This window comes from Tinamus guttatus, unplaced genomic scaffold (genome assembly GCF_059628265.1).
Source record: "Tinamus guttatus ecotype Peru unplaced genomic scaffold, ASM5962826v1 Tinamus_guttatus_pri_ptg000397l, whole genome shotgun sequence".
NCBI lineage: Eukaryota > Metazoa > Chordata > Aves > Tinamiformes > Tinamidae > Tinamus > Tinamus guttatus.
In genome coordinates, this window is record NW_028288931.1 from 1,146,040 (window position 1) to 1,170,311 (window position 24,272).

Genomic DNA, 24,272 nt, shown 5'->3' on the forward strand with positions numbered 1-24,272 from the left:
GGCGGGAGCCCTCCAGGGAAAAGAGAAACAGCCAAGGATGAGGAAAATGCAGCAAAAGCCGCAGAGCCTCCCCCTGCTCCGCAGTCAGCAGTGACTCGAGCTCAACACAATGGTTTTTCAAAGCGGGAGCAGAGGCTGAGATCAAGCGTGTGGCTAAGACGCCTGACAGCTGGGTGGGAGGCTGACTGGCAGGTTGAAGCCACATCAACTTTTTTACATGAAAGGCAACGAGACTGTTCAAATAATGAGAGGCGTAAAGTGGTCATGAAGAAGCTGTTGGGCTCAAATTAATATTAGTAGTTCAGAGGAGTAACGGCTTGTAGAATAAAGCAATATTTTGGAGAAATGAGTGACGCATTTACTCCTGCAAATGGTTGTATGCTGCAGTGGAGTCAGGGCAATTGGAGCATCCTCTTTGCTTTGGGGGAGAACTGCTGGTGCTTCACTGACCACAGCTAATCCACCAGGAGCTCGTGAAGTTGGTTCATGGAGTCATGTTGTCATTTGGATTGGATTTTCTGATGTAAGTGCATGCTGGTCTGTGAGAAGCGTTGAGTGTTGGCCAGTCTGTGGCCCCAGAACTGGGAGCTGGCGATGCAGGAAAAAAGTAGCAGCTTCTGTTGCTGTGGTTCAGGGCACTTCCTCACAGAAACGTTTCACATTTTCTTTACCTGATTCTTTACTGAATCACCAGCTGCGGTATAAAGGAAACCATAGAGATAATCCTATTTTTCACTGCAAACAAAGAAACAAAAGCAAGATCTGGGGCCTTGACTCTTTCTCCTTCTCCACACACCCCCATACTAAAAGCCTGTGATTTAATGCTTAAACACATTATAGTTGTTCACAGACCCACTGCTCTCAGAAAAGTCCTCATCTTTAATGAGCAATTTCCAAATGACAAAAGAGCAGGATTAATCAAAGCCTCTAATTATTTCATGGAGGGGAGAAAAAGGAAGAAGAAAAAAAAAGGAAAGAAAAGAAAAAAACCTTCAGAAGAAGGAAGGAAATATCCATGTCCTGACAGCTTCATAGCCTTTACTGGAATTTTCATATGTAAATGGAGTTTTTAACTCTGCTCGGCATAGTGAACAGCGAGAAAAATGTCTTCATTTTGTCTAACTGCTTGTAATTATTTTGCAATAATTGCAGCCATGCTGCACATCTGGAGAGTCAACCCTCTCGCACATGGCGCTCGGAGAACAGGCAGCTCTTAGATCCTGGCACGGTAGGTGCCCAGGAGATAATGCAAACAGATGAAGCGCCTCTAAAATATGTTGCGTGTTCAGGCCATGTTGTGTGCTGCTGTTTGCAAAATTTCTGCAGCCTTTCCCCGTGGTAAGAGAGAGTGTAGTTAAATCAAAGCTTTGCCTACTTGGTTGGATTTTAGGTATCTATGGATAAGTGTGTGAACTGAAGCTTTCCATCTTCCAGTATGCTTGAGCTGGAACTGAGCATCCACATGGGCTGGAGCAGAATCTGGCCTATTTAATTCCCTCAATTCAGCAGCACAGGAGAAAGACTGGAAATCTAAATCTCATAAGTGGCTCTAGTCTTTATAGTACACTCAAATGGAATCCCAGATGAGAAAACCCCAACATGTACCATCATCCAGCTGTTAATTGTATCAGAGCAGTAAAGATGCTGGCAATTTCACTTTGCAGAGAATCCCAGGGAGTCTTGCTTCGATCCTGGCTCTATTAAGAACGGTACGCGAGTGGGGACGGATCTGAAGCTGGGATCAACCATCACCTACTACTGCGACGGCGGGTACGACATCGAGGGGGTCTCCACGCTCACGTGCGTAATGGGAGGCGACGGGAAGCCCACGTGGAACAAACCTCGACCGACCTGCACAGGTGAGGCCCTGGGGAAAAGCGAGCACCGAACGCTCTGCCCGTCACCAAACTCTTGTGCGCTTTATCTGTGCACAAAGTTGGATGCTTCTTTGCGTAGAGGGGCTAAAAAGGGAGCAGAGATGTTTTGTCTTGGTGTTTGGTAAGTTTTCCTTATTTTTTTAACACCCTGGTGTCAGGAAGAGCTTGACTGCCCGTGGCTAGGAGGCTCCTTCTGCCTTTTTTTTGGGAGCCACACCGGGGTGCGAGGGCCGCGCCGCGTTTCGGTGGCCGGAGCAGCCGGGACGGGGGCTCACGCCGCGCGCTCTCCTCCGCTCTCTCCGCAGCCCCCTGCGGCGGGCAGTACACGGGCTCGGACGGCGTGGTCCTCTCCCCCAACTACCCCCAGAACTACAGCAGCGGGCAGGTCTGCCTCTACTCCGTCGTGGTGCCCAAGGACTACGGTAGGTTTGCCGCCACATTCGGACACCTGCAAATGGCTCCTACTCTGTCAGATCCTTTTTTGGTTCTTTTTTTAACAAAGCAATAGATTAACTACATATAAACAGAGATAAGGAGAGTTAGTAGCTGGTGCTGTTGCATGCTGGTTTCATTTTGTTGTAGTCAGTAAGGATGATGGGAACTTTCGGAGTTTTAAAATCGCTCAGAAAATAGAGAAAAAACACAAACCTAGCAAAAAACACAGTCTTGTGATTCCCCTTCCAGCTCCTCCACTGTGTCCAGTAATGCAGAGCTGAAAAATCAGCAAAAAGTAATGTAATGATTAATACTAGTGTCACATTCAGAAGACCTCTGAGAGTACAAGATATATTCACCAGAAACACCTGCTCGCTCTGGTGCTAAATAATCTGTCTGCATAAAGAAGCACATACGCATTCATTTTTCTGGATGTACAGCTATAGTTCTTATTTTTCCCTTTTAATTTAAATTTCAAACAGCACATTCTTTCTTTAATAATTGGAATGTGCTGTTGTTCAGTGGTTAGGATTGACCCCTATGAGTTAGCCCTTTCCTAGTGTTAAATAATCCTAATGATTGTGGTCAGATGATCTGAAGTTGCCCAAACCAAAATGCCTGTTTCTCCAGGCCTTTTTAAGATGCTTTCTGAAGAAAGGCAGTCTTTCATATTCTTTCTTATGTCTTGTCTGAGTAAGGCTCCTTTGTAGAGGTTATTTTTCCTGTATGTTTACCGTGACCAGTGCATGATATCTTGCAAAACAACAATTACAGATCAAAGCAAACCTCCTTGTGAGAGAGGAAGGAGATTCTTGCTGGTAGCTGTGATTGTGACAGCACCAAATCTGTGATTCAGTAACATGCTTGAAGGAGCAGACTTGGAACTGCTGCTTCTTTGAGTGTGGAATTGAGGCTTAAATGTGCATTGAAGCCACACACACTGGAGCAGAGTCATGGTTTTTGTGAACTCTGATGCTGCTTAATTTTGGTCAGTTTGGGTAAAAGAATGATGGGCGTTCTGGAAACCTTTGAGACAGCTTCTGGATGAATATTTGTATTGGCTAATATATTTTCTTGTTTAAAGGGAATTTAAAGGTCCTTGGGAGCATTTAAGAGCACTGATAGCTATGACTAGTGAAGGTCTCTAAATTCTGCTATTCGCTAGTGCTTCTCGGTGTGCTATATAGCTCAGTGCTAGTTGATCCCTGCGGCCCTTTCAGCAGTTTCTGATTTCCTCTGCTGAAATTGCAAGGCGTGAAGCAGGGATGTTGTGACTTGCACCAGACCTGAGTTCCCAGCTCCTCTCTCCCCCTGTGCCCTGCACAGAGCCCCGTTGCACCCAGGTTCCTGTTTCACCAGAGCTGATCTTGCTGCTTGTTTAAAGCAGCACAGTAGCTCGTGGGCTAGACAGGGAGTCTTGCTCTGCAAGCCTGGCTCTTGCCCACGGTGGGGTGACAGCTAAATTAGCGTTTCTTCTCCACCCGCTACCTTTCAAGAGCTTCATTAAAAACAACCGGGAAAATTATTAGTAGCAAATGTGGGTCTCCCATCTCCTTCGGTTCCGTGATTCTGAGACCAGTGGGTGTCAGGGTGTGCTGTAGTCCCTTTTTCCCAGCATTGAAGCTGTGCTGGAAACCTGAGTGTGCAGGAAGCGAACGGTGGAGTTGGGCGGATGATGAATTTCCCAGCAGGGGATCTCCCAGCTTGTGAATCTGTAACTGGGGGTTACAGACTGCAGATTTTGGAGGAAAAAAATGTTGTGTTCTGAAAAATATGGATAAATAACAAAAGTCTCCTTGTTCTAGCTCTAAAAAATGCTCCAATCTTCTCATTATTATTTTCTCCCGTTTATAAGCTCTGCCTGTTTCTAGGTGCCTTTACAATGCACTCAGCAAGACCCGCAGCCCTGAATGGCTCCCTCGTTTGCAATCTCCGTGGATAGGCTTAGGATTGACTGTTTATAAAAATGTGAGCATCCTGTATCCCTAGCCACGGTCCTTGACCAGAGAGGCTCCATGAAGAAATTAAGCTGTTTGGAACAAGCCTTGTTATTTTGTTCAGGTTTTGTGTGATACCTAGCCTAGTGGGAGCCTAGTTCATGACAGAGGCTCGATCCAAATACTAAATAATAATTATCCATTGGTGAAATTACATACCTTGTGTTACGTGGGCGGGCAAGCAGGATGATTCATGAAACAATCCCTTTTGGCCTGTGAATCAGTGCAAAAGCGTCCTGGCAAGGAAGCGCTGGGGAAGCTGCCTGCTTTGGGGATAGGGAAGGGGCTGGCGCCTCGCAGGGCTGCCAGGCCGGCTCCATCCGTGCCAAAGCGGCGGGGCGCCGGGCCGGTCCCGCGCGGCGCTCACCGCTCTGCCCTCCCTCCGCAGTGGTGTTCGGGCAGTTCGCCTTCTTCCAGACCGCGCTCAACGACATCATCGAAGTTCACGATGGCCCCAACCAGCACGCGCGGCTCCTCAGCTCGCTCTCGGGCTCGCACACAGGTAGGGATGTGTCCTGGATGCCTCGGAGCGGGAGCTTTCCAGGGGACGCGGGGTCCTTCCTCCAGCCGGCACTGCCAACCTGCGGGAAGCCTCCTGGGTAGCGTCTACCTCAGTGCTGGCCACCTTTGGGATCCTTCGCTGCACACTTCTGTATTACTATTCCGTGTGAAAATGTGAAGCCAAATTTCTGAAAGAAGGGTGGGTAACAGCGCTGAGCTGCTCAGAGCCTTGTGCTCCCAGAAAAGGTTGGCGCCAGTCCCTCTTTCCGGCTAGATGTCTTTGCAGGATCATTTCTCACGTTCTTTGTTTTTAAGGTGAAACTAAGCCTGCTCAGGACCCTGAGCTGAAATGTACCATCTGCCGTTTAACACCTTGCTCTGTGCAAAATGGTGCTCTGTGCAAGCCTTGGAAAGGCCTCAGGAGGCCATTCCTGTAGCTAATGCTGTGATTTTTCTCTTGTTTTTTTTTTTCTTTTCTCTCTCCTCTTGCAGGTGAATCATTACCGTTAGCTACCACCAACCAAATTCTTATCAAATTTAGTTCCAAGGGTCAATCTACAGCCAAAGGTTTTCATTTTGTCTACCAAGGTGAGTGCAATTGTGTTCTGCAGATACTCTCAGATCAGTTATAACTGGTCTAACATGCAGCAATGTCCTGAAGCATCCTGAACACCATCAGCCGCTTTTGGCATATGTGGGTCATTGCACACTTTGTGTCTAAACAGGAAACATCAAAGGAGATTATTTTGGTAGCTGTGGACTTGCAGCTACCTTTAGTTCCTTTAGGTGCTTGATATTCAAACCTGCCATTCTCTCTCAGCCTCAACCCTCACACATCCCAAGATTAGTATCAGAAGTAGCTCGTGGAGTCATGTCCCAAGTATGCCATGAGTTCTTGAAATTTATACTCAAGCGTTCTTCCCGGTGGCATTTTAGCACATTCTCAGTGCAAGCAGCTGAGTGCTTGTCTAGCACCTTTGTGAAAACCTTCCTCGCTGTGTGTCACAGGCTCAGGTCTCCTGCTGGCAAACTTTTACCCTTTGATGCTTTCAGTAACAGCTTGTCTTGCATTGGCGGATGCCACTACGAGATTTTAGAGTGGTAAATAGAAAGTGATACATAGAATAGAGGGAAAACAGAAGGGCTTTCTCATCCATATGGTTCGTATAGCTCTCTGTGCTTTAACTAAGCTTCTGCACGTATGTTATTTAGAAAGTGGGGACAGGAAGGGAACGTGACCTGGACTGTCCTCAGGGAAAAGTGGAGCATGGTTAGGGTTTTATAGTGCTTGGAGATCCATTCTTTTGAATTTCTGTCTAATTACTGTAAGAGAACTGTAGTTCTGGGAGTAGCAGTTAAAAGAGTTCAGCAAGTGGAAGATTTTGATGAAGTTAATACAGATTACCTCCTCCCTCCCACGTGCTAATTACGACCTCAGGCTGCACGCTTCTCCATGATTACTGCATGGAGAGCAATAGGGAAAAAAAAAAAAAAACCTCACTCCTGTTTTTGACCTGCCTGGCCAGGTTCTGATGACATTTGCTGTCGTTTTTCTCACAAACAAGGGTGAGTTTTCTCTCCCTCAGAGCCTCCCATCCAGGTAATGCACGTGTTAACGTGGAGAAATTGCATTTCGGAGCCCTGCACAGAAGGGGGTCGGGATGAGCGTTCCCTCTGCGTTAGCAGGAGGCACCGTGAGGCTGTTTGGGCTAATGAGAATGTAACCAGGGATACTATGTGGTGGTTGCAGAAAGCCTCAGGATCTCTAATAATTGAATTAACCTTAAAACAAGGTTGACTCAGCAGCATTCAATAGTCCTGTGGAGCTGCCAGATAAATGAAAATCATAGAAAAGAGCCTTTTATGCACAGGAAACCTGTCTCCTCCCTCTCTGAAGCACCTGCCAAGGGACAGGCTTTTGCAGAGAGCCTTGAAGAGCACTGAACGTGCTGTTTGGGTTCTCTGCTTCGGGGACAATATTTGCTTTGGTTGTAGCGTGTACATCACAGAAACTGGCGTCATAAACGCACTGTCAGGATGCTTCTCTGACTGATGCAGTGCAAAGCAAGTAATCTGGCACCCATCTTTAGCTACTTGCTATAAGGCTGGTGTTTATGTCCGTACAGAAAGGCCGTCCATGGAAACTGCCTCCCAAGCCAAACGCTGCCTTCCTCTCCCTCTTGTTTGGTTAGAGGAGCTCGGGGTCCTTGATGTTGCAGCTTTGGGCTTGGCTGGGTCAGCCACTCCTGGCGGTTTCGGTGTCACCCACCCTGCTGCTTAAATTCCCGGGGTGTTTGTATGGCTCGAACAAGCAAGAAGCAGCGGCCCCAACGTGGCCCTGGGGCCCTGCACGGAGCCGAGGCCACCCGGGTTCGTCGCAGCCGCTGGCTTCCCGGTGCCCGAGCGCCGTTTGTGCTGCGCAAACACAGGGGCGAGGAGGAGCCTGCCCTCGCTGAGCTTATGGCCTGTTTGCTTAAGGACAGTGTTTTCCTCCTGTATGGGTCAGTGCTCAAGCTCTGATACTTGCCAAATATTTGCTCTAACTCTCCGTTTTTCTCTCCCCTTCCCCGCGGCGGCAGCGGTGCCCCGCACCAGCGCCACGCAGTGCAGCTCGGTGCCGGAGCCGCGCCACGGCCGCCGCCTGGGCAGCGACTTCGCCGTGGGCGCCGTGGTGCGCTTCGAGTGCGGCGCAGGCTACGCGCTGCGCGGCTCGCGCGCCATCGAGTGCCTCGCCATGCCCGGCGCCCTGGCGCAGTGGAACGTCTCCGTGCCCACCTGCGTGGGTAGGTCAGCTCACGTGGCGGGGACCAGAACACTGAGCGGTTGGGCGGTTTGTGCTGCAAGAGCAGAGGGGAGTTGTTGGGGTGGTTTAAATGTTCCGGGAACAAGGCCAGGGAGCCCCGGGTGTGTGGAAGTTCCCTTTCTACCCAAAACCCACTGCTACGATCTGGACAGCATCTCAGGTAAATGAGGTCTGGTTGAAGCTGCTCTAATTCCTTTGGAGGACAGCTGCTCCCAGGGAGCTGGTGCTAGAAGTTACATGAGAGAGTAACTGAAAAGGGTATTGTTCAGACAAATTATTTCCTTAAATCATGAGCCCGTTCTGTTTACTTTCTCTGTCCCTGGACAAATGTTTTAAAGGGTCTGACTCATTACAAGGCCAAATCCCTCTGTATTCAAGGCAGTACTTTGCTTCTTTCAGTGCCTTGTGGTGGGAATCTGACTGAGCGCAAAGGGACCATCCTGTCCCCCGGCTTCCCGGAGCCCTACCTGAACAGCCTGAACTGCGTGTGGAAGATAACAGTTCCCGAAGGAGCCGGCATACAGGTACGGTCCCGGCAGCGCTGGCTGCAGCGCAGACACCAGCAGCACGTGGTACCTCGCAGCAACCACGTCCTGCGGCTTTGTGGCCCTTCCCAGGAAGGAGATGAGCTGAATGTGTAATTCTTCTCTGCAATCAGATAATCATTTACTCTACCCCTGCCAAGAGTGGGAAATACATGAATGTGTTTTTTCTTCCAGGAAGTATTCTTTATAGAAAATCAGCTGGAACCGCGTGGCTATTCTGGTGTAGCAAAATAATTGTGAAATTTTGGGCATATATCTTTATACCACTTAACTATTCAATGTTGAAAGCAGGGTAAGCTATTCTGAGGAAGTCGCTTGTGCCAAGGGCCTGCGTGGATTTGTTATGCCAGCGCAGTTGCGGCAGCGTGGTTACACAATTACAGCTCTGCTGTTCAGTGTCTCCAGGTAAATGAGCACTCCTGTCAGGTTTTTGTGGTCCTTATCATTCCTCTGCAGAAGTAGTCCTGCTGGCTCGAGGATGGGGAGAATTAAGGCCAGCATCGGAGACCAAACCTTAGATAAAGTTCCCATTCAGCCCCCGCGCGCGTCGCTCTTGCAGAACAGCGTTCGCTGCACCGTACCCTGACATCAGTTGACGCAGAGGAGATTGATTCTTAATGGGCTCATTCATGGCACGGGCCTCATTATCAGCGGGTTTCTTTCTTCTTTGCACCACTTTGTCTGCAAGGGTTTTATTCATAAATTGCTTTTATTTCTGTATCGTGTGTTTGGCTAATAGACTCATGAGTGGCACGCGGGGCCTGCGGGCAGGCGTAGAGCTCTGCCAGGCTGCACAGTAGCCACACTGCCTAATGCCTCTCCTCTTCTGCACTTTTGGAGGCCTTTTAGCGGGTGTTTTCCAGAGCTTCAGGCTCATTGCTGATTCCTTCCTGTTCGTCTGAAATTATAGCTGTTCTCCAAGCCCCGTGTGGCAGGAGGCTCCGTTTAGCTCAACGGAACGTTTAAGCGGCCGAGATGTTTTGCAAGTTGCACGGGACACCTGGGACCTGGAGGTGATAATTCCCTTAATTTTTAGACTGGTGTAAAGAGATGTCTGCGTTGGGCAGGGCCTGGTTGCGGCTGCGGAGCCGGGTGCGAGGCGCGCGGCGCCGCGGGCTGCTGAAAGCCCGTCCTCCCTCACGGGCGCTCGTGTCTCACCTCTCCGTTTGCGCGAATGCCTCTCTGTAAACGTCAAAAGCATAATGGCAGAGAGTGTTTAAAGAAGTGCCTTTTTATGTTGTGTTTTTTTTTTGTTTTGTTTTTGTTTTTTCCCTTCCTGCTGCTACTTAGGACCTCTTGCAATGGAAATGGATGTTTTGGGGTCTAAGCTGCGTGCAGGCCATCAAAACAGGATCCGCCAGGGCAGAGCTTGAGGTTCAGTGCCCGGGTGTGGACTGGAGCGTTGCAGGGAAGCGCCGGCCCTCGAGCACCGGGACAGACCCTGCCCGCCCTGGGAACGGGCCTCGGGGACAGGGACACCGGCACCCGCCGTGCCCCCCTCGCTCCCTTTTGTGTGCAGAGTGTGCCGAGTTATTAAATCCTAATTTAAGCATCAGTTTACCCTCATTTTGTACAACAATTAAAGGTTAAACAACTGTAAATCAGAGGAGGAGGTGAAATTAAGGCTTTCTTAGTAGTGGCAAGTCAGTAGCAGGTTTTTTTATGTAATCAGTGTAGCAGCTAGCACTTCTGCCATGAATTATTCATTCCGGTAGCAAACCTTCCTGAGTGAATTAATTTATATACATGGCAGTAAATAGATGCAGATCCCTTGTGAATCCACATGTCAGACTAGAATTAGAACCTTAAAAATGTTTATTCCGTTAAGTCGGAGGGGGAGGGAATAAATAATTTAAAAAATGTTAAAGCAAACAAAATCCGCATTCTCAAGCCACATTCTCTTTCGGTGGTGTAAATCACAATAGGGGTGTAATTACGCAGGCTGAAAGGTATCGACTTGGTCAGTGGCATCGGTAATGGCTCTGCAGGGGTGGTTACAATTTCTGCTAGATGAACTCCACTTATATTTTGAAAAGAAAAAAACTTTACAGGAACTTTATTACCTGCTTTATTATTCAGAATAAAGCAAGGAAGGGAAAGGTTAAAATGCCAGAAATAATGCTTTGTGATTTATTTTTTATGTGTATGTGTTTTATTTTATGTTTGGCAGAGCAAAAACAGGATAGATATTTGGAATGGATGTTTAAACACACAAGAACATTGCAGGAATTTTTTTTATATATATATTTTTTTTTCTTCATAGAATTTCCAGAGAGAAGGGGGGTGCATGTGGGTGCATGCAGTCATGATTTGCAATGCATTGAAGTCTCTTCAAAGTGCCCAGTCCAGCAAATGTGCCCTGCTGAGCCCCGCGCTCAGGGGGGTCATTCGGCTGACCTCAACAGGGCCGCTTCAGATCAGAAGCTTCAGGCTTGGTAGGAAATCTTTGTCCAAAGAGACCTCAAAGAACTGAGGCACTCCAATAGGCAGATGTGAGAAGGCTGGAAGCAAATGGAAATCAACCTCCCAGAATTACCAAAAATGTAACTTTCTCTTCAAACCCACCCAAAATGATGCCAGACAAGTGGGGAGCAGCCCCTGCAGCATCCCAGGAGATGAAGCCTCTTGTTTAGGGCCAGTGTCTTTAAGTCATTCAGGCTCTTGACTTGTCTTCAAGAATTCTCCCTCCATCTTCCTTCCCTCCCGTTTTTTTTAAGGATCTTGGCTTAGAAATTGGAGTGCTCAGTGTCTGAAAATTTTATCTAAGGCTTACAGATGAAAGCTTTTTCTTTTCCAAATATTGTAGCTTTCTCAAGTTCACTGTCCAACTCCCTTAGGCTCTTCACCAAACTTGATCTAAAGTGTAGCTTATTTTTCTTAATGGGACACTGAATGCTTTGAACTCCCAGTACTTAAAATGGGTTCTGTCTTCAATTTTAATGGTAATCAAAGAAAACAAATCTACTCTGCAGTTACATACGGTATCTTTGCTCAAGTGTAAGAGCTACTTCTCAGTGTGAATGCAGAATTATCAGATCTTATGATAGTGCTCGTTTCAGAATTGCCTCTAAGTTCCTACTACTGGAGTCAAGTGACTTCCATAAGCCTCTAAAGCTTGTAGGGCATGGCAGAGAAAGGGGGAGAACGTGAAAATGCAATTTGAGTGATTCAATTAAAAGCTGAGAAGCAAAACAGTTAAAAAGAGCTTCACTGGTTCAAAAATCCAGAATGTTATTTTTAATCATCTTGTGGTTTAGCTGGGGTTTCTTTGTTTTTTACTTTATCTCTTACATTGGCATACGAAAGCATTGCAAGTGTTAGGGGATTTTCTAAAACAACAACAACAAAAAGGCCTGATTCTCTGTTGCTGTAAATCACCTATGCAGTTACAAGCTCTGTGCTTGTGTGTGGTAGCAGAAGCTCTGACCCCACGGACAGAAGTTTGGAGTACGGAGTTTGCTATAAAACACAAACACTGATAGTCAGTAGGTCTCCAGTTTTTGCCGCAGCATTAGCACTTGCATAGTAGCAGTCCTGAATGAGTTAACGTCACAGAAGAGGTTACTGTCTTTATTAATGGCCCTGTTAATTGGTTTATGAGCATGATTTCAGGAGCTGCACTGTTACCTTTCTCTTTCTTTTTCCTCCTCTTCTGTTACCGCTTCAGATTCAGGTGATCAGCTTTGTTACGGAGCAGAACTGGGATTCCCTGGAAGTGTTTGATGGAGGGGATAACACAGCCACCATGCTGGGAAGTTTCTCTGGTAGGTGTTAGTCCCACACTCCCTGGTGCGTGCTGAATTCCTGTTCACACTGACTGCACTTCAAAACATACATTAAGCTAAGCTCATGCTTAAGTGCTTCACAAGCCAAGGATATATTTAAGTATGTGCTTAAAGGAATCGTATGTTTTGTTGAATTGGGAATTTGACTGCTGTCTGCCTGCAGAAAATGAGAGTAAAGAGCCTCAGGCACAGAACCAGCTGGTTTGGGGTTTTTTGGACAGGATGCTGCCAGTACAAAATTAGCTGCTTAAAGTCAAGGAAAGAAACTCATATCAGGGACTAGAGTGGGGCTTTGCCTCTAACGTTTACTTTGTCTCTTGGATGAGACTTATTCTGTGATTTGATGACCTTGGAAAGGTCCTTTAGTCTCCCTAATGTACAGCCAGGCTGGAAATCACCACTATCTTTTAAGTTCTTGCAGCAGCAGTGAGGAAAATGAGAGTGCATGTAGTGCTCAGAGCTTTCCTGTGTTGTGCAAACTTGCTCCAAGCTCCTTTTTAGTATTTTCACTTTTGCTAAGTAGATGGAAAGATGATGTGCTGCACAGGGAGCCTTTTCTCTTTCCCTTTATCTATCTCCACAGTGGTGCAAAGCTCTGGTGTTCTCCCGGAGCTGCTCTGACACATGAACACTTCAGAGCCCTGCAGCCGCAGGCCCTGCAGCCCTGCTGGGCTTGGGTTAGCCCAGACCAGGGCACTGGCAGATGGACCCAACCTGGCTGGTTTGCAGCTACGTGCATGGAGGGATATGATCTTCTCTGCAGCTCAGCTCTGTAGCGTGGAGCAGAGCAGGGAATAGGAAGCACTGCAGAGCTTCCAGATAGCACAGCCACTTGCAGACAGATGGCCCCGATTCTTGGTTACTTAATGAGCAGATGTGTTCAGAGTGCCTGGAGGTGTCGGCAAGGAGAAAGGTCATGTGTAAAGACTGGCAGACTCTGCTTCCAGAGCTGCCTTTCAGATAGAGCTGCCTCGACCTGCTGCTGCAAGAGCTTCCAGGGAACGAGGCGGAACGAAGCCTGACCCTCCCAAGGGACTCAGGCTCCACCCGGGCTGTTCTCATCACCGTTTCCCTTCCCAGTGCTTCAGCCTGACTGGTCTGCAAGTGTTAAGACTTCATGTGATGAAATTCATCATCAGACTTCGAAAAGGCCATTGCAGAGAGGCCTTGGGTATTTCTTTATTGGCCTCATTAGAACATGATCAAAATAACAGAGCTTGTTAAGCTAAAGGACTTCTGCTCTCAGCCTCTCCTGCAGCAAGTCCCTGAAGACAGAGGAAGAAAAAAGAATCCTCTTCAGTATCTTTGTGCACCTCTTGTTTTCCCAGGAACTACGGTGCCTGCGTTGTTGAACAGCACTTCAAACCAGCTCTACCTGCATTTCTATTCGGATATCAGCGTCTCTGCTGCAGGCTTTCACCTGGAATACAAAAGTAAGCACATCCCAGCCTTGATTTCACACTTCCGCTGCGCGATGGGGAAAGGTTAAAGAGCCGTTGCCTTGTGGAAGTGGAAGCTGTGTGGATGGACCAGGGTCAGGGAAGGGGCAGTAACTGGTGAGGATCACACATACGTGGTTCTCAGCCCTGCAGAGAGGGAATGAGCCCAAGTGGAGAATGGCTGTAGCAAAGGAAACGTGGTATCGCACTGGGACCCTCGTCTTGCTGCTGGTGTGCTTTGTACCTGCTTGGTTTCACTGTTGTGATGCAGCAAGAGCTGCGGAGGCTGAAGTGTTAAAAATTCATGAAGGGTTGGCCTATTCAACCCAGTGCTCTAAGCTCAGCTCAGGAAGTGCCTAAAATAATCCTTACTAGCGATTGGGGTCTGCCTGTTGTTTGCAGTTTACCTAGACATTCAGTGTTGGTCCTTGCTGGAGAGAGCATAAAGGGCTATACAGACCTTTCTAGGATCATAAGATAACACAGACATAAAGGGATCTCATGAGGTCATCTCAAAGCAGTGTCAGGTATGAGATAAAATTAGCTGGTTAGGGCTCTATCCTGTCCACTTTTGGAAAACGCCAAGGGCGGAGACGGCAGAAAAACTCCAGGCACCCTTTCTTCATGGGATAAGTGCTCCAAGCCCAGTCACCTCCCTCCCGCTGCTGCTGCTGGGCTCCTGCCCGTGCAGTCCTGCGCGCTGGAGCTGCCTCTGCTGCCCGGGCGCTGCCGGCGCCGGGTCCGCGTGTGCTCTGCGCCGCGGGGCGCCGTGTCCGGGCGCTGGGCAGCGTCATTTCCCCAGGGCGGTGGTTGGTACGAGTGCGTGGCCGTCCTCCAGACATGGCCGTCATTCAGCACTGCAGTAATTATTGCTGGGGACATTGCTTTTTAATGACACCTGTTGCTCTTTGGAAGGAAACAAGAAACGAGCCCAGGCTTTTGAACAGCCTCATCTACATTGGCCTGACACGCTTTACAAAGCAACATGGTGCGTGTTGGCAGAGCAGTGATGGTGCAGGTATGGGGAGGACACTTGGCAGCACCTTCTGCAGCCTCTAGCTGAGGGAGGCATTTTGGCATGGGCTGAACAGGAAGCTTTGAGATCATGTTCCAAAACAAGCACCGCCTGACGTGCGGGCACCTGCTGCTTTCTCCTTCTCCACTGTGGGGAGAGTTTAGCATGTTCATCAGCTACAGGTCACGCTGACATCCTACCAGAATGGCAGTGCTTTGGTTCCAGCAGATTAACACACGGGAGAGTCCAGTTCTGGGGTAGCCAGACGTGATAGATCACTGATACGAGAAGAAAATATTAGAAAGCGCAGAGACCTCAGAGGCGAAAGAACAAACCTGGTTGAAACTGGAAAACATGCACAGACAGGGCTGTACGATTTGGAATAGGATGCCCAAGGTTTATTCTCTCTCCTGCCTGTATTTGAGTCCTCTTTGAGCAGATGTTGTCTGTTCCCAAAACGTAAGGCAAAGCCAGGCTGCCGCGGGTCACGGGGCAGAGGCCGATGTCACCGAGGGCTTCGGTTACCCCCTTCCACCCTGCAGCAGTGGCCCAGGCAGGTGCAGGGAGGCAGCGCCCGGCTCGGCGGTGCCTCTGCAGGGCACGTTCGGGCAGCCCCGCGCAGCCCCAGCTCCCGGCCCGCGGCAGTGGCACTGAGCTCCGATGTGCTGGGGCTGCTGTCTCTGCTCCTGCAGTCCTCCCTGGGGCAGCGCACACGTAATCGTTCCTTGCTGGACACGGAGTCTGACAATCACTTCTGATCGCAAATCTCGTCTTTGTCTCTGAAGCCGAGCAGTGTTCTTCATGTTTTCTGAAGCAGCAAATAGATTTGAAAGTGCATTTCATTTTGCACAATGTCCATGAAAATGGCTTAGCTGTTTGACCAGAGGGGCCGTGTGCCCTGCCGGAGTGCCAGCCAGTTCTGAGCTTTCCAGGCCGTACCGGCCTTGCAGATCGGAACCATTTCACATTAATGGCCCGGACAAAATAATGGTAACCAAGAAGGTTTGGGAGCAGGAGTGTGTCCCAGTGCCCTCTGCAAGCTAGTGAGATGAGTGCTGCTGTATAAATCGCTTGCTGTGACTTTTTCATTTATATTGTAATCAATGATGGTTTTTTGAGAATTAAATTACCCTGCTGCAATAATCATCTTCAGGTTTTCTTATGTCTTGGGTTTGTCTGATTTGTTTGGTTTCTTTGCTGGGAAAATTAGTAGGTGTTGATTTCAGGGTAGCTTGAAGTAATTATTTGTTTTTGGTTTGCTTGTCCAACTGGAATTTCACAGCTCGGGGGCCCACGTTTTGTCTCTGTTCACTTAGAGATGCTGCAAGGAAGTTGCGAGAGATGAGCTAAAACCCGAAAGTGCATTTACCCCCTGCTTCCTCCCTTATTGGATTCCTCCAGGAACAGCTCTTATCTCAACACGTTCAAAAGCCACAGCATAGCGAGGAGAATTTAGGGCCGTGTGCGACACAGTGGCCACTGATCTTAATGGGAAATTATTTAAGGCTGTTTTTTCTCCCATCTCTCTGAAGGTCAAGCAATACAGCCATGCGTGGGGAGGCACTACCTGGTTTTTGCTAGGAAGCATGACTTGGATTTCCGAAGGAAAATCACCCTCCCACGTGCCCTTGATTCCTGTTTTCCCTGTGCCTCTGGCTCGGCCTCCAGCCGCCGCGTGCAGGGAGAGCCCCGGCCCTTGGCGGGCACAGGGGTTGTCTGCAAGGAGGGAGGGAGGCTCCGCGCACGGTCCCTTCAGCTCCAGTGGGTGCTGCAGGAGGAGGAGGTGGCACCCGAACAAAGGGGAGTCACCTGGCAAGTGACCATTGGGGGGGATGTCCTTTGGGTTTGTGGCAGGATCCTCCTGGTTGTCACCTGGCAAGTGACCGTTGGGGATGTCCTTTGGGTTTGTGGCAGGATCCTCCTGGTTGTCACCTGGCAAGTGACTGTTGGGGATGTCGCTTGGGTTTGTGGCAGGATCCTGCTGGTTGTAACTGTAGCTTGGGTAGAAATGAGTTTGCATGAAATTTTTGTAGGCTTTTCTAGAGGGCACTGTCAATGAGTGGCCTGTTTTCCTGCTTCTTATTTCACACGATAAATTCATTCTGTAATTGAAAACAGGCAGAATAGGGTAAGGAAGTGGAACTGTGCTGCCTCTATCCAAAAAGGACAAGTTGCATACAAGTAAAATAATGCTCTTTGTATTGCAAGCATGACTCAAATAAAATGGAGTTCATCTAGCACGGGTCAGCAGGGATGGGTCCTTCTCGCATGCTTTCTATTATCAGATATTGCCTGAGTGGTAAAGGAATGTGTAATATAACCCAAATGGAAATTTCCTGCGGGGTTAGTGGCACCTGGTTTGATTTGTGAAGGTTCGAGGAGGAGACGGTCTCCGCTTTGTGAGGGGCCGCACTGTCACCAACAGCTCTGCCATCGAGTCACTAAGGCTCAGTCAAAAACATCTTTGTCCATGAATCACAAAATAATACCTGACACCTTGGCTATTAAAAATAGTGTGTTCCAGGTAAATAGGTGTGAGTACTTCCAGATTCTTGACATACTCTATAAAACACAGAGGGAAGCAGTGTGGTTTGGGGTGCTTTCCTGTGCGGAACGCAGACGTCCGGCTGAGGTGCAGGGTGGATTTTCACACTTGCTGCTCTTGGTGCACCCGCCATCCTCATCCTGCTGTTCCCTTCGCAGCCGTTGGCCTGTCCAGCTGCCCGGAGCCTCCCGTTCCCGGGAACGGCCTGAAGATCGGCGAGCGCTATTTGGTGAACGACGTCGTCTCTTTCCAGTGCGAACCAGGCTACGCACTGCAGGTATGGAAAGTGCTCCAATAAAAAAAGGAGGGCAGCAAGTGCTCAGGGAAGGAGGAGGCTCCAACTGTGTCTTGTTTCCTTTCTCTTCAGGGACACTCTCACATTTCCTGCATGCCTGGGACCGTCCGCCGCTGGAATTACCCCCCTCCACTTTGTATTGGTAGGATTCTTGCTCTTTCTTAGCTCACAGGTAGTTAAAGAACCTTCTTAAAAATCTGTGAAAATTACCTGCTAATTAAATGGGAAATTTTTGAACCAGTTAGGTTGCTGCTGCAACCTTGGGAGTTTTCTTTATCTCCTCCATATTCCAGTGCCTCGATACACTTGTTTTTTTTCCCATACCAGAACTAGAGATCCAGTGGTGCTTTTGATAGGTTGTTATAAACCAAGGTGTCCTGCGGTTTGTGGCTTCATCTGTGCAGCAGCATGGCAGCACAGCAGCCAGGGACACGACACAGGAGGATGATTTCCGATGGGTCCCTTTGCTGCTGCCCTCAGGCAGGAGGGTTGCTGAAGTGGCAGCAAGGACAGGCATTCTGCTTGCAAAAAAAACAAGTCTGAGAAATTCAGCTCAGTTCAAAAAGCAAGACAGCATAAAAAAAAAATCCTTTGTTCAATGAAATTTCCTTTGCAAATACGAAGTCCAAGTGGGCTAACCAAAATTGACTTTTTTTTTTTTTTTTTGAAATGCCTCTTGATGTTGCAGAAACCGCATGTTTTACTGGAGCCTTCTTTGCTCCCACTAACTCTAAACTATCAAACTTTGCTCTCCTCAGTTGCATGTCTGACAGGTCCCGTGTGACCAGCCAGAGCCAGGACAGCTGTTTGTCCGTGACACGCTCTTAGGAGAAGGCCTAGGGCTGCCAGGCGTCTTGGGCAATAGCAGAACAGAACTGAGCAGCTGGTTTCCAATGGGGGAAAAAGCCCTGGAAAAGATGCAAGGGTGTGGGAAATTTTCTGGGAGTTTGGGGGTTATTTTCAGGCAATATTTTCCTTTTAGCAAATCTAGAGGTTTAATATTCATATTCCACATTTTACAGCTTTGAGAGAGACATTTATGCATTTAATAGCTTTAGTTAATGGTTATTTCAGGCTCCTGCTGTTCTAGCTTACATCATTTTGCTTTAAAGTAATTATAAGCGCTAACGACTCTTTTATCCGATGATCTGCGGGCCAGCAATAAATACGGAGATAGTTACAGCCCAAATGACTGAGCTAAAGGACTCGTACCAACAGGATTTGCTGTGAAAGACAGCAGAAGCCCTTTAGCTCAGCGTCAGGGTTTGGGAATTCCATCACGGAGCAGGAATGTCGCTGTTACGCTGTGTCCTGGGGGACCAAGTTTCAAGTTTTCCGCTTTCTTTTTGCAGCTGGTGTCAGTCACCCAGCTCAGCCGTGTTCGGCTTGGTGGACTGAGCCTCCCGGGCACTATAAACACTTAGCGGGGCTTGGTTGGGGTTACCCGAGTTGGACAGTGGTGACAAGCGTGGGGAGGTGGCTGGGCACATCCTTCCCATTGCATCGCACGTGCCTGAAACACATCAAACCCCGGGAAAGCAGCGACGGCGCCGCATGGCCGGGGCAACCGGTGGCAGTGGGCGCCCGAGCCCGCGTGCCCGCGTGCGGGGTGGCTCTGTGCCGATCCTGCGCCAGCACGTGTCGGCGCTGCACGGCCGGCTGCAGCCCTGCCGGCTCCGAGAGCATCCCGCGGCCCCGGCGCCTTGTGCCGGCCGCCTTCTGCTCTGCTTCATCCAGATGCTTGGCTCCTAAATAATTTAGGAGGAGTTATATTAAAGACCCATTAAGAGGAAAAGGGAAGAGAGAAGTTCTGGGAAAGGCTCGTTAGCAGCGAGGAGGTGTCTAATGAGCCCCTGGACAAAGGGGGCCTGTGCCTCGGCTGCCAGAAGCTGTTAGGAGCACGAGCGCGTGCACTGCAGCAATGTGCTGCTTCCAGTAGCAACATCGGGTCATCCAGATAAGCCTGAGGAGATGCTATCTGCGCTTGAATTTCATGTGATACCTTCTGTAAAGGCAGTTTGTGCTGTGTCATCTGTGGATGGCCTTTTTTTTTTTTTTTTTTTTTTTGTAGGGAGTTAGGGTGTTCTATATTTATCAGTAATTGCCTAGAGATTGACAGGTATAACGGTGGAGGTAGAAGAATTAGCCAGAAAAAGTAGTAGAGGTTACTGGAGTCAAAATAAGATCAGTCTGTGCCTTTGCAGTAATTTCTGTGGTAGTTAAAAATTCAAACAATTGCCATGTGCATGATCTGTACTGCTGCAATGTCAGCGAGCAGAAGAGACACCGTCGCTCCTCACATCTGAGCAGCTTAGATCTGTCGCTCCCGCTCTGGTGGCCAAAATTGGCTCTCTAGATCAAGGCTCTCAAGCTCCACAGGGCAGGAGAAAGGCGCATGCATTAGTAATGTGGCCAGAGCAAAGCCTTGTTCTCGTTCCAGAGCAGATTTTTCTTTTCCACACAAATTTTTAACTGTTTCTTTCCCAAATGGGTGGCTGGGCACAGCCATCATGCGTAGACACCTGCAAGGGATCCTTCCCATGAACGCTGTTGCTTTTTCAGCCCAATGTGGAGGAACAGCAGAAGAGATGGAGGGAGTACTCCTGAGCCCCGGCTTCCCAGGAAACTACCCCAGCAACCTGGACTGCACGTGGAAGATCCTGCTGCCCGTGGGCTTTGGTGAGAAAGCCGGTCTTGCGTTGATGCCATCGTAAAATAGATGATGGGAGGTTAACAGCCCTGCACGCAGCCTGGCGAAGGGCACAGGGCTGCCGGGGTCTGTGCTGCCGGGCAGAGGAGAGGAGGGCGCGAGCAGGCTGCCCAGCAGCACCCAAATGCCTAGAGGTGCCCCGGGTTCAGCGGGGTGAAGGGGCCCTAGTGATTGCCCTGGTGCTCGTGTGCTGAGGCCTGTGGATAGCTGTGGGCTCTGTTCTTTCTCCAGGCGCTCACATTCAGTTCCTAAACTTCTCCTCTGAGCCGAACCACGACTTTGTGGAAATCCGCAATGGGCCGTACGACACCAGTAACGTCATCGGGAGGTTCAGCGGCACGGAGATGCCAGGCTCCCTCCTGTCGACATCGCATGAAACCACCGTGTACTTCCACAGCGACCACTCTCAGAACAAGCCGGGTTTTAAGCTGGAATACCAAGGTAAGGAGGCCCCTGAGCCACGGCAGCGAGACAATCCTGTCCCCAGGTGCTAATGATAAGGGTGGCAGGGAGGGTAAAAGGCAATGTCTGCAATTCTGTTGAATTAATTCCATGAGGACTTAATCCAAATGAGGGGAAAGGTGTTACATGAAGGCCAATCTTAATCCTAATAACTGGGATCTGTTCACCCTGACTTGTGCCTTTGGCAAGTAACATGTTCCTCGAGTGCTTTGTGACAGTGAAATGCCTTTGAATTACTTCCAGCCAGATTCCCTTAGATCTTGCCTCTCTCGACTGTCATGTGCAAAAAGAGGAGCCCTTAGCAGCCATGAATTTGCTCTGGCATTTTGCAACTGAAGTCTTAGTTGCAGCTGAGTCTAGTTTGGGCATTCCCAGGCACCTTCCCTTTCCAGGTGCAGTTACACTGAAGCAGGTAGTGAAGGGGACCCGAAGGGGAGATGGGGCTCTTCATAGCAAAGACGATTGGGGCAGACTTGGGTGTGTGACAGCTCGGAGCCGAGTGCCACGGGAGAGAGCTCTGAGGAGTGGGAAGGCTGGAGCCTGCGTCTCCATCCATGCGATGCAGCCGAGGGCTGGCAAAGGGCTGACTCCCCAGAAATAGCAATAAAAACCACTACTCATACTTAATTGAAAACATTAATTTCGCCTTGGCTGTCCTGTTCATGCACCATATAATTCATGTGCTGCTGCACATTTTGGGAAGCACTGCGAGGCACCCTGGGAAAGCTCGTGGAAATTGCTATGCCAGTGAGCTGCAGCAGCGCTGGCCAATAACTGATAGCGCCGGGTGGAGCACGTTAGCCCCTTGGCCTGCATTTGGCATTGGGATCGCACTATTTTCTTGGAAAAAACAGCACAGATTTCCATCCCGAAGGGAGCTGCGGGGCGGCTCTGAACCCACGTTGATGCCGGGGTTCGTGACTGGCTGCCGCAAAGTGGCAGACGGATTTTTCCTGTCCCTTGATGCAGATGTGTGCATGGATCATTACAGTTTATCTCCTTCAATTAAGTCGCCATCTGAGGGGGCAGTAGCCGAACAAGTAGCATGGTGAGTGTACTATGGCTGCTTTTATGAGAAAATGTTTTATGAAAAACATTTCCTCCTTACTCTTTTTTCAGCCTACGAGCTGCAGGAGTGCCCTGACCCGGAGCCTTTTGCAAACGGTGTCGTAAGAGGAGCCGGTTACAACGTTGGCCAGTCCATCTCTTTTGAGTGTCTTCCTGGATACCAGCTGATCGGTCACCCTGTGCTCACGTGCCAGCATGGCACAAACAGGAACTGGGACCACCCGTTGCCCAGGTGTGAAGGTATGGCTTTGGGGCTTCACTGCAAGCTCCTGCACTGGTGTTTCTGGGGAGAGGAAAGGCTTTGGCTTTCCACCTTGGCCTCCTGTTGAGTCGCTGCTTTGTGAATGTGTTTGGAAGCACAAACGTTGCTGGAGGCAGGCTGGAGGTGAGCACGTGGAATAAACCTTCAGCCCCTGCGGCGCTGAGGCCTGCTGGACTCAGTGAGTTGATGTTCAGCAGGCTTCAGTCTAGTTGAAGCAGTTCGAACAGTTCAGAACCAAGGTCCATCTTCTAAGGTGCAGTGGTTGAATCTCACAGGATGAGTGAGGATTGACTGTTGCTCTTGGCCATCCTGCTCATGTCAGTGGGAGCTGAGCCGAAAGAATGAAGCAGGCCAGGGTCATGACAGTAGTAACAGTCTGCTTTATTTCTTCAACAGTGTTCATCCTCCATTGATTTAGCATTTTTAAGTAGCTGATCCACAGAGCTCTCCTTCCCTGAGGCTCTCAAGGGCCTCACAGGTATTAATTCTCTAGTTGATCCAGTTTCCCCGTGCGAGGGGTCAGTATTGACTTTCTTCACAGCTAGATGGAGAAACACTGAACCACAAACAGTAACATGAGTTTCCCAAGCTTGCTCAGGAACTCATTAAATCAGGACTTACATCACTTTTCACCCTCCTGTTTCTTTAGGGAACACAAAAACTATATCACAAATCTTGTCTGCAAACTCCTTGCCAAACGTGTTTCTCAGAGAGCTTTCCCTACTGTCTTGCGTGGCAACTATTGCAGCTGTCTTCTATGCTTATGCTAAAAAAGAAAACAACTACGTCGATTTATTGGCCTTGGGTAATGACTGCTAACACTTCACCTTTACAGCTCACAGAGTCAGCCTTCTCTTCCTGGTTTCCTTTCTTGTTCTTTACTCTTCTCCTTTCATCAGCCTGCTATTTCGTGCTGGCATTGAGCACGATTAGAACGGTGTTTTATTGTCCAAGGCAAGCTTTTTGTGTTTTCCAAATACAAACAACTGTCAAAACTTCTGTGATGATCCTGCCGACGTGAATAATTAGGTTAAAGAAGTTTTGATCACCCTTGCTGCTCTGCATGCAGCCTCTCCTGCTGGGCTGCAGTGCACCTGATAGTCCCTGCCAGTCTGATCCCAGGGAAAAGACTTGCAGCTGTAGGGACTTGTGCTGAGGGAAGGCTCTGCTCCTGCCCAGCCTCCTTCCTGAGGCACTGCTGGCGTCTCTGAAATGCTCGAGGTGGGAGCTCTGCAGTGACCTCGAGCAGGGGCTCCCCTCTGGAGGTGGTGAGCGGGATGAGGACTGCTCGGTGCTAGAGATTGGCTCTACCTCCTAGACATCAAAGCTGAAATGTGCAGTTTCTCTCTTCAAACTCCAGCAGGGCCAGTTCAGCCTTTCATCCTCTGGACCAGTGGGTTGAGTTTTTGTGTGGTTTCCTTTAAAGGGTCTTTCACGTGAACCTCCAAGTATTTCAAGGTTGCTTATTGAAAATTTCCCACTGCACAGACCTTTATCCCAGCTTCCCCTACAGCACTTGGTCTGAAAGAACGGTGCACTGGGGAGGGAGGGAGGTCTGATATTGTTCCTCTTTTAAGTCCTAATTCCTTGAACTGCAGAGAACACAAAACACAACCAGATCAGGAGCTGTGCTTTATCTGAGGGCAGGAGCGGAGGAGCTGCCCGCGTGCTGCGAGCCCAGCCCGCTGGATGCTGCTCTAGGTCAGCGCGGTGGAAGTGGCAGGATTATACCCTTGTTTACCCAGACATTAGCTTTGCCAGCTCCATTGCCCATCCTTTCTTCTTCACTGGGTTTCTTTAAATAACTGGCATATTCTGCAGCACGTCTGTGGCACAGAGGTGTGAAGGGATAGGTACATTTTGGGCCATTTGTTCTTTCTTCTCTGAGTGCACATCTAATGGGCTGTTACTGTTGTTAAAGTCATTGTAGAACTTTCCTTTTCTGGCTGTTTCCTTAAACACCACCGGGCCGGGTGGTCTGGTTTTGCCCAGCAGCAAGCAGTGACGACTGCGGCCTTAGGCCAGCTGCCTCACCTTCCCTCTGCACAGTGCAGCTGAAAACTTTTAATTAAAAAAGAACTTGTAATTCTAAAATAAGGGTATGGAGGCCACGCTTTCCAGTACGTCTTCAGGGAGTTATCCCAGAGACCAGCAGACTGCCTGCTGTTTAGCAGAGCAGAAAGGAACCAGGCCCCCAGGTTCCTTGCAAAATGAATGTATGGATTTATATAAATACACATGCTTTTCTCAGCTTGACAGACCGTGTGAGCTAGCAGAGCAGAACTAGGCAGTAAATGTATTGGGTCTGGCCCTAACCTCACGCCTCACACATCAAGTCGGGGCCAGGGTGGTACAGGTCTGTGCAGCTCCTCCTGTGTGACAAGCACGGGGCCAGGAGGAGCTGGCTGGGAATGGCACCGCGAGGACGGCGCGGGTGGCACGGCAAGCTCTGAGCTGGCAGCTCCCTTGCTGTGCTCGCGTAGCACTGAGCACGAGTCTGGACCTAGAGACCTGCTGTGGCCCTCCTCCATTG

The 24,272-nt window shown here is 49.2% G+C and overlaps 1 protein-coding gene across 1 annotated transcript in view; it reads left to right on the plus strand.

The window, feature by feature from the left end:
- The window catches only part of CSMD2 (CUB and Sushi multiple domains 2), a 240,890-nt gene that overhangs the window by 174,361 nt on the left and 42,257 nt on the right, over positions 1-24,272 (plus strand). The window contains 13 exon segments of the mRNA XM_088531067.1: positions 1,665-1,859; positions 2,183-2,299; positions 4,698-4,811; positions 5,303-5,398; positions 7,390-7,593; positions 8,013-8,137; positions 11,826-11,922; positions 13,272-13,376; positions 17,101-17,219; positions 17,310-17,379; positions 19,800-19,916; positions 20,179-20,388; positions 21,529-21,717. Of these exon segments, the coding sequence (XP_088387193.1) occupies positions 1,665-1,859; positions 2,183-2,299; positions 4,698-4,811; positions 5,303-5,398; positions 7,390-7,593; positions 8,013-8,137; positions 11,826-11,922; positions 13,272-13,376; positions 17,101-17,219; positions 17,310-17,379; positions 19,800-19,916; positions 20,179-20,388; positions 21,529-21,717 (1,758 nt within the window).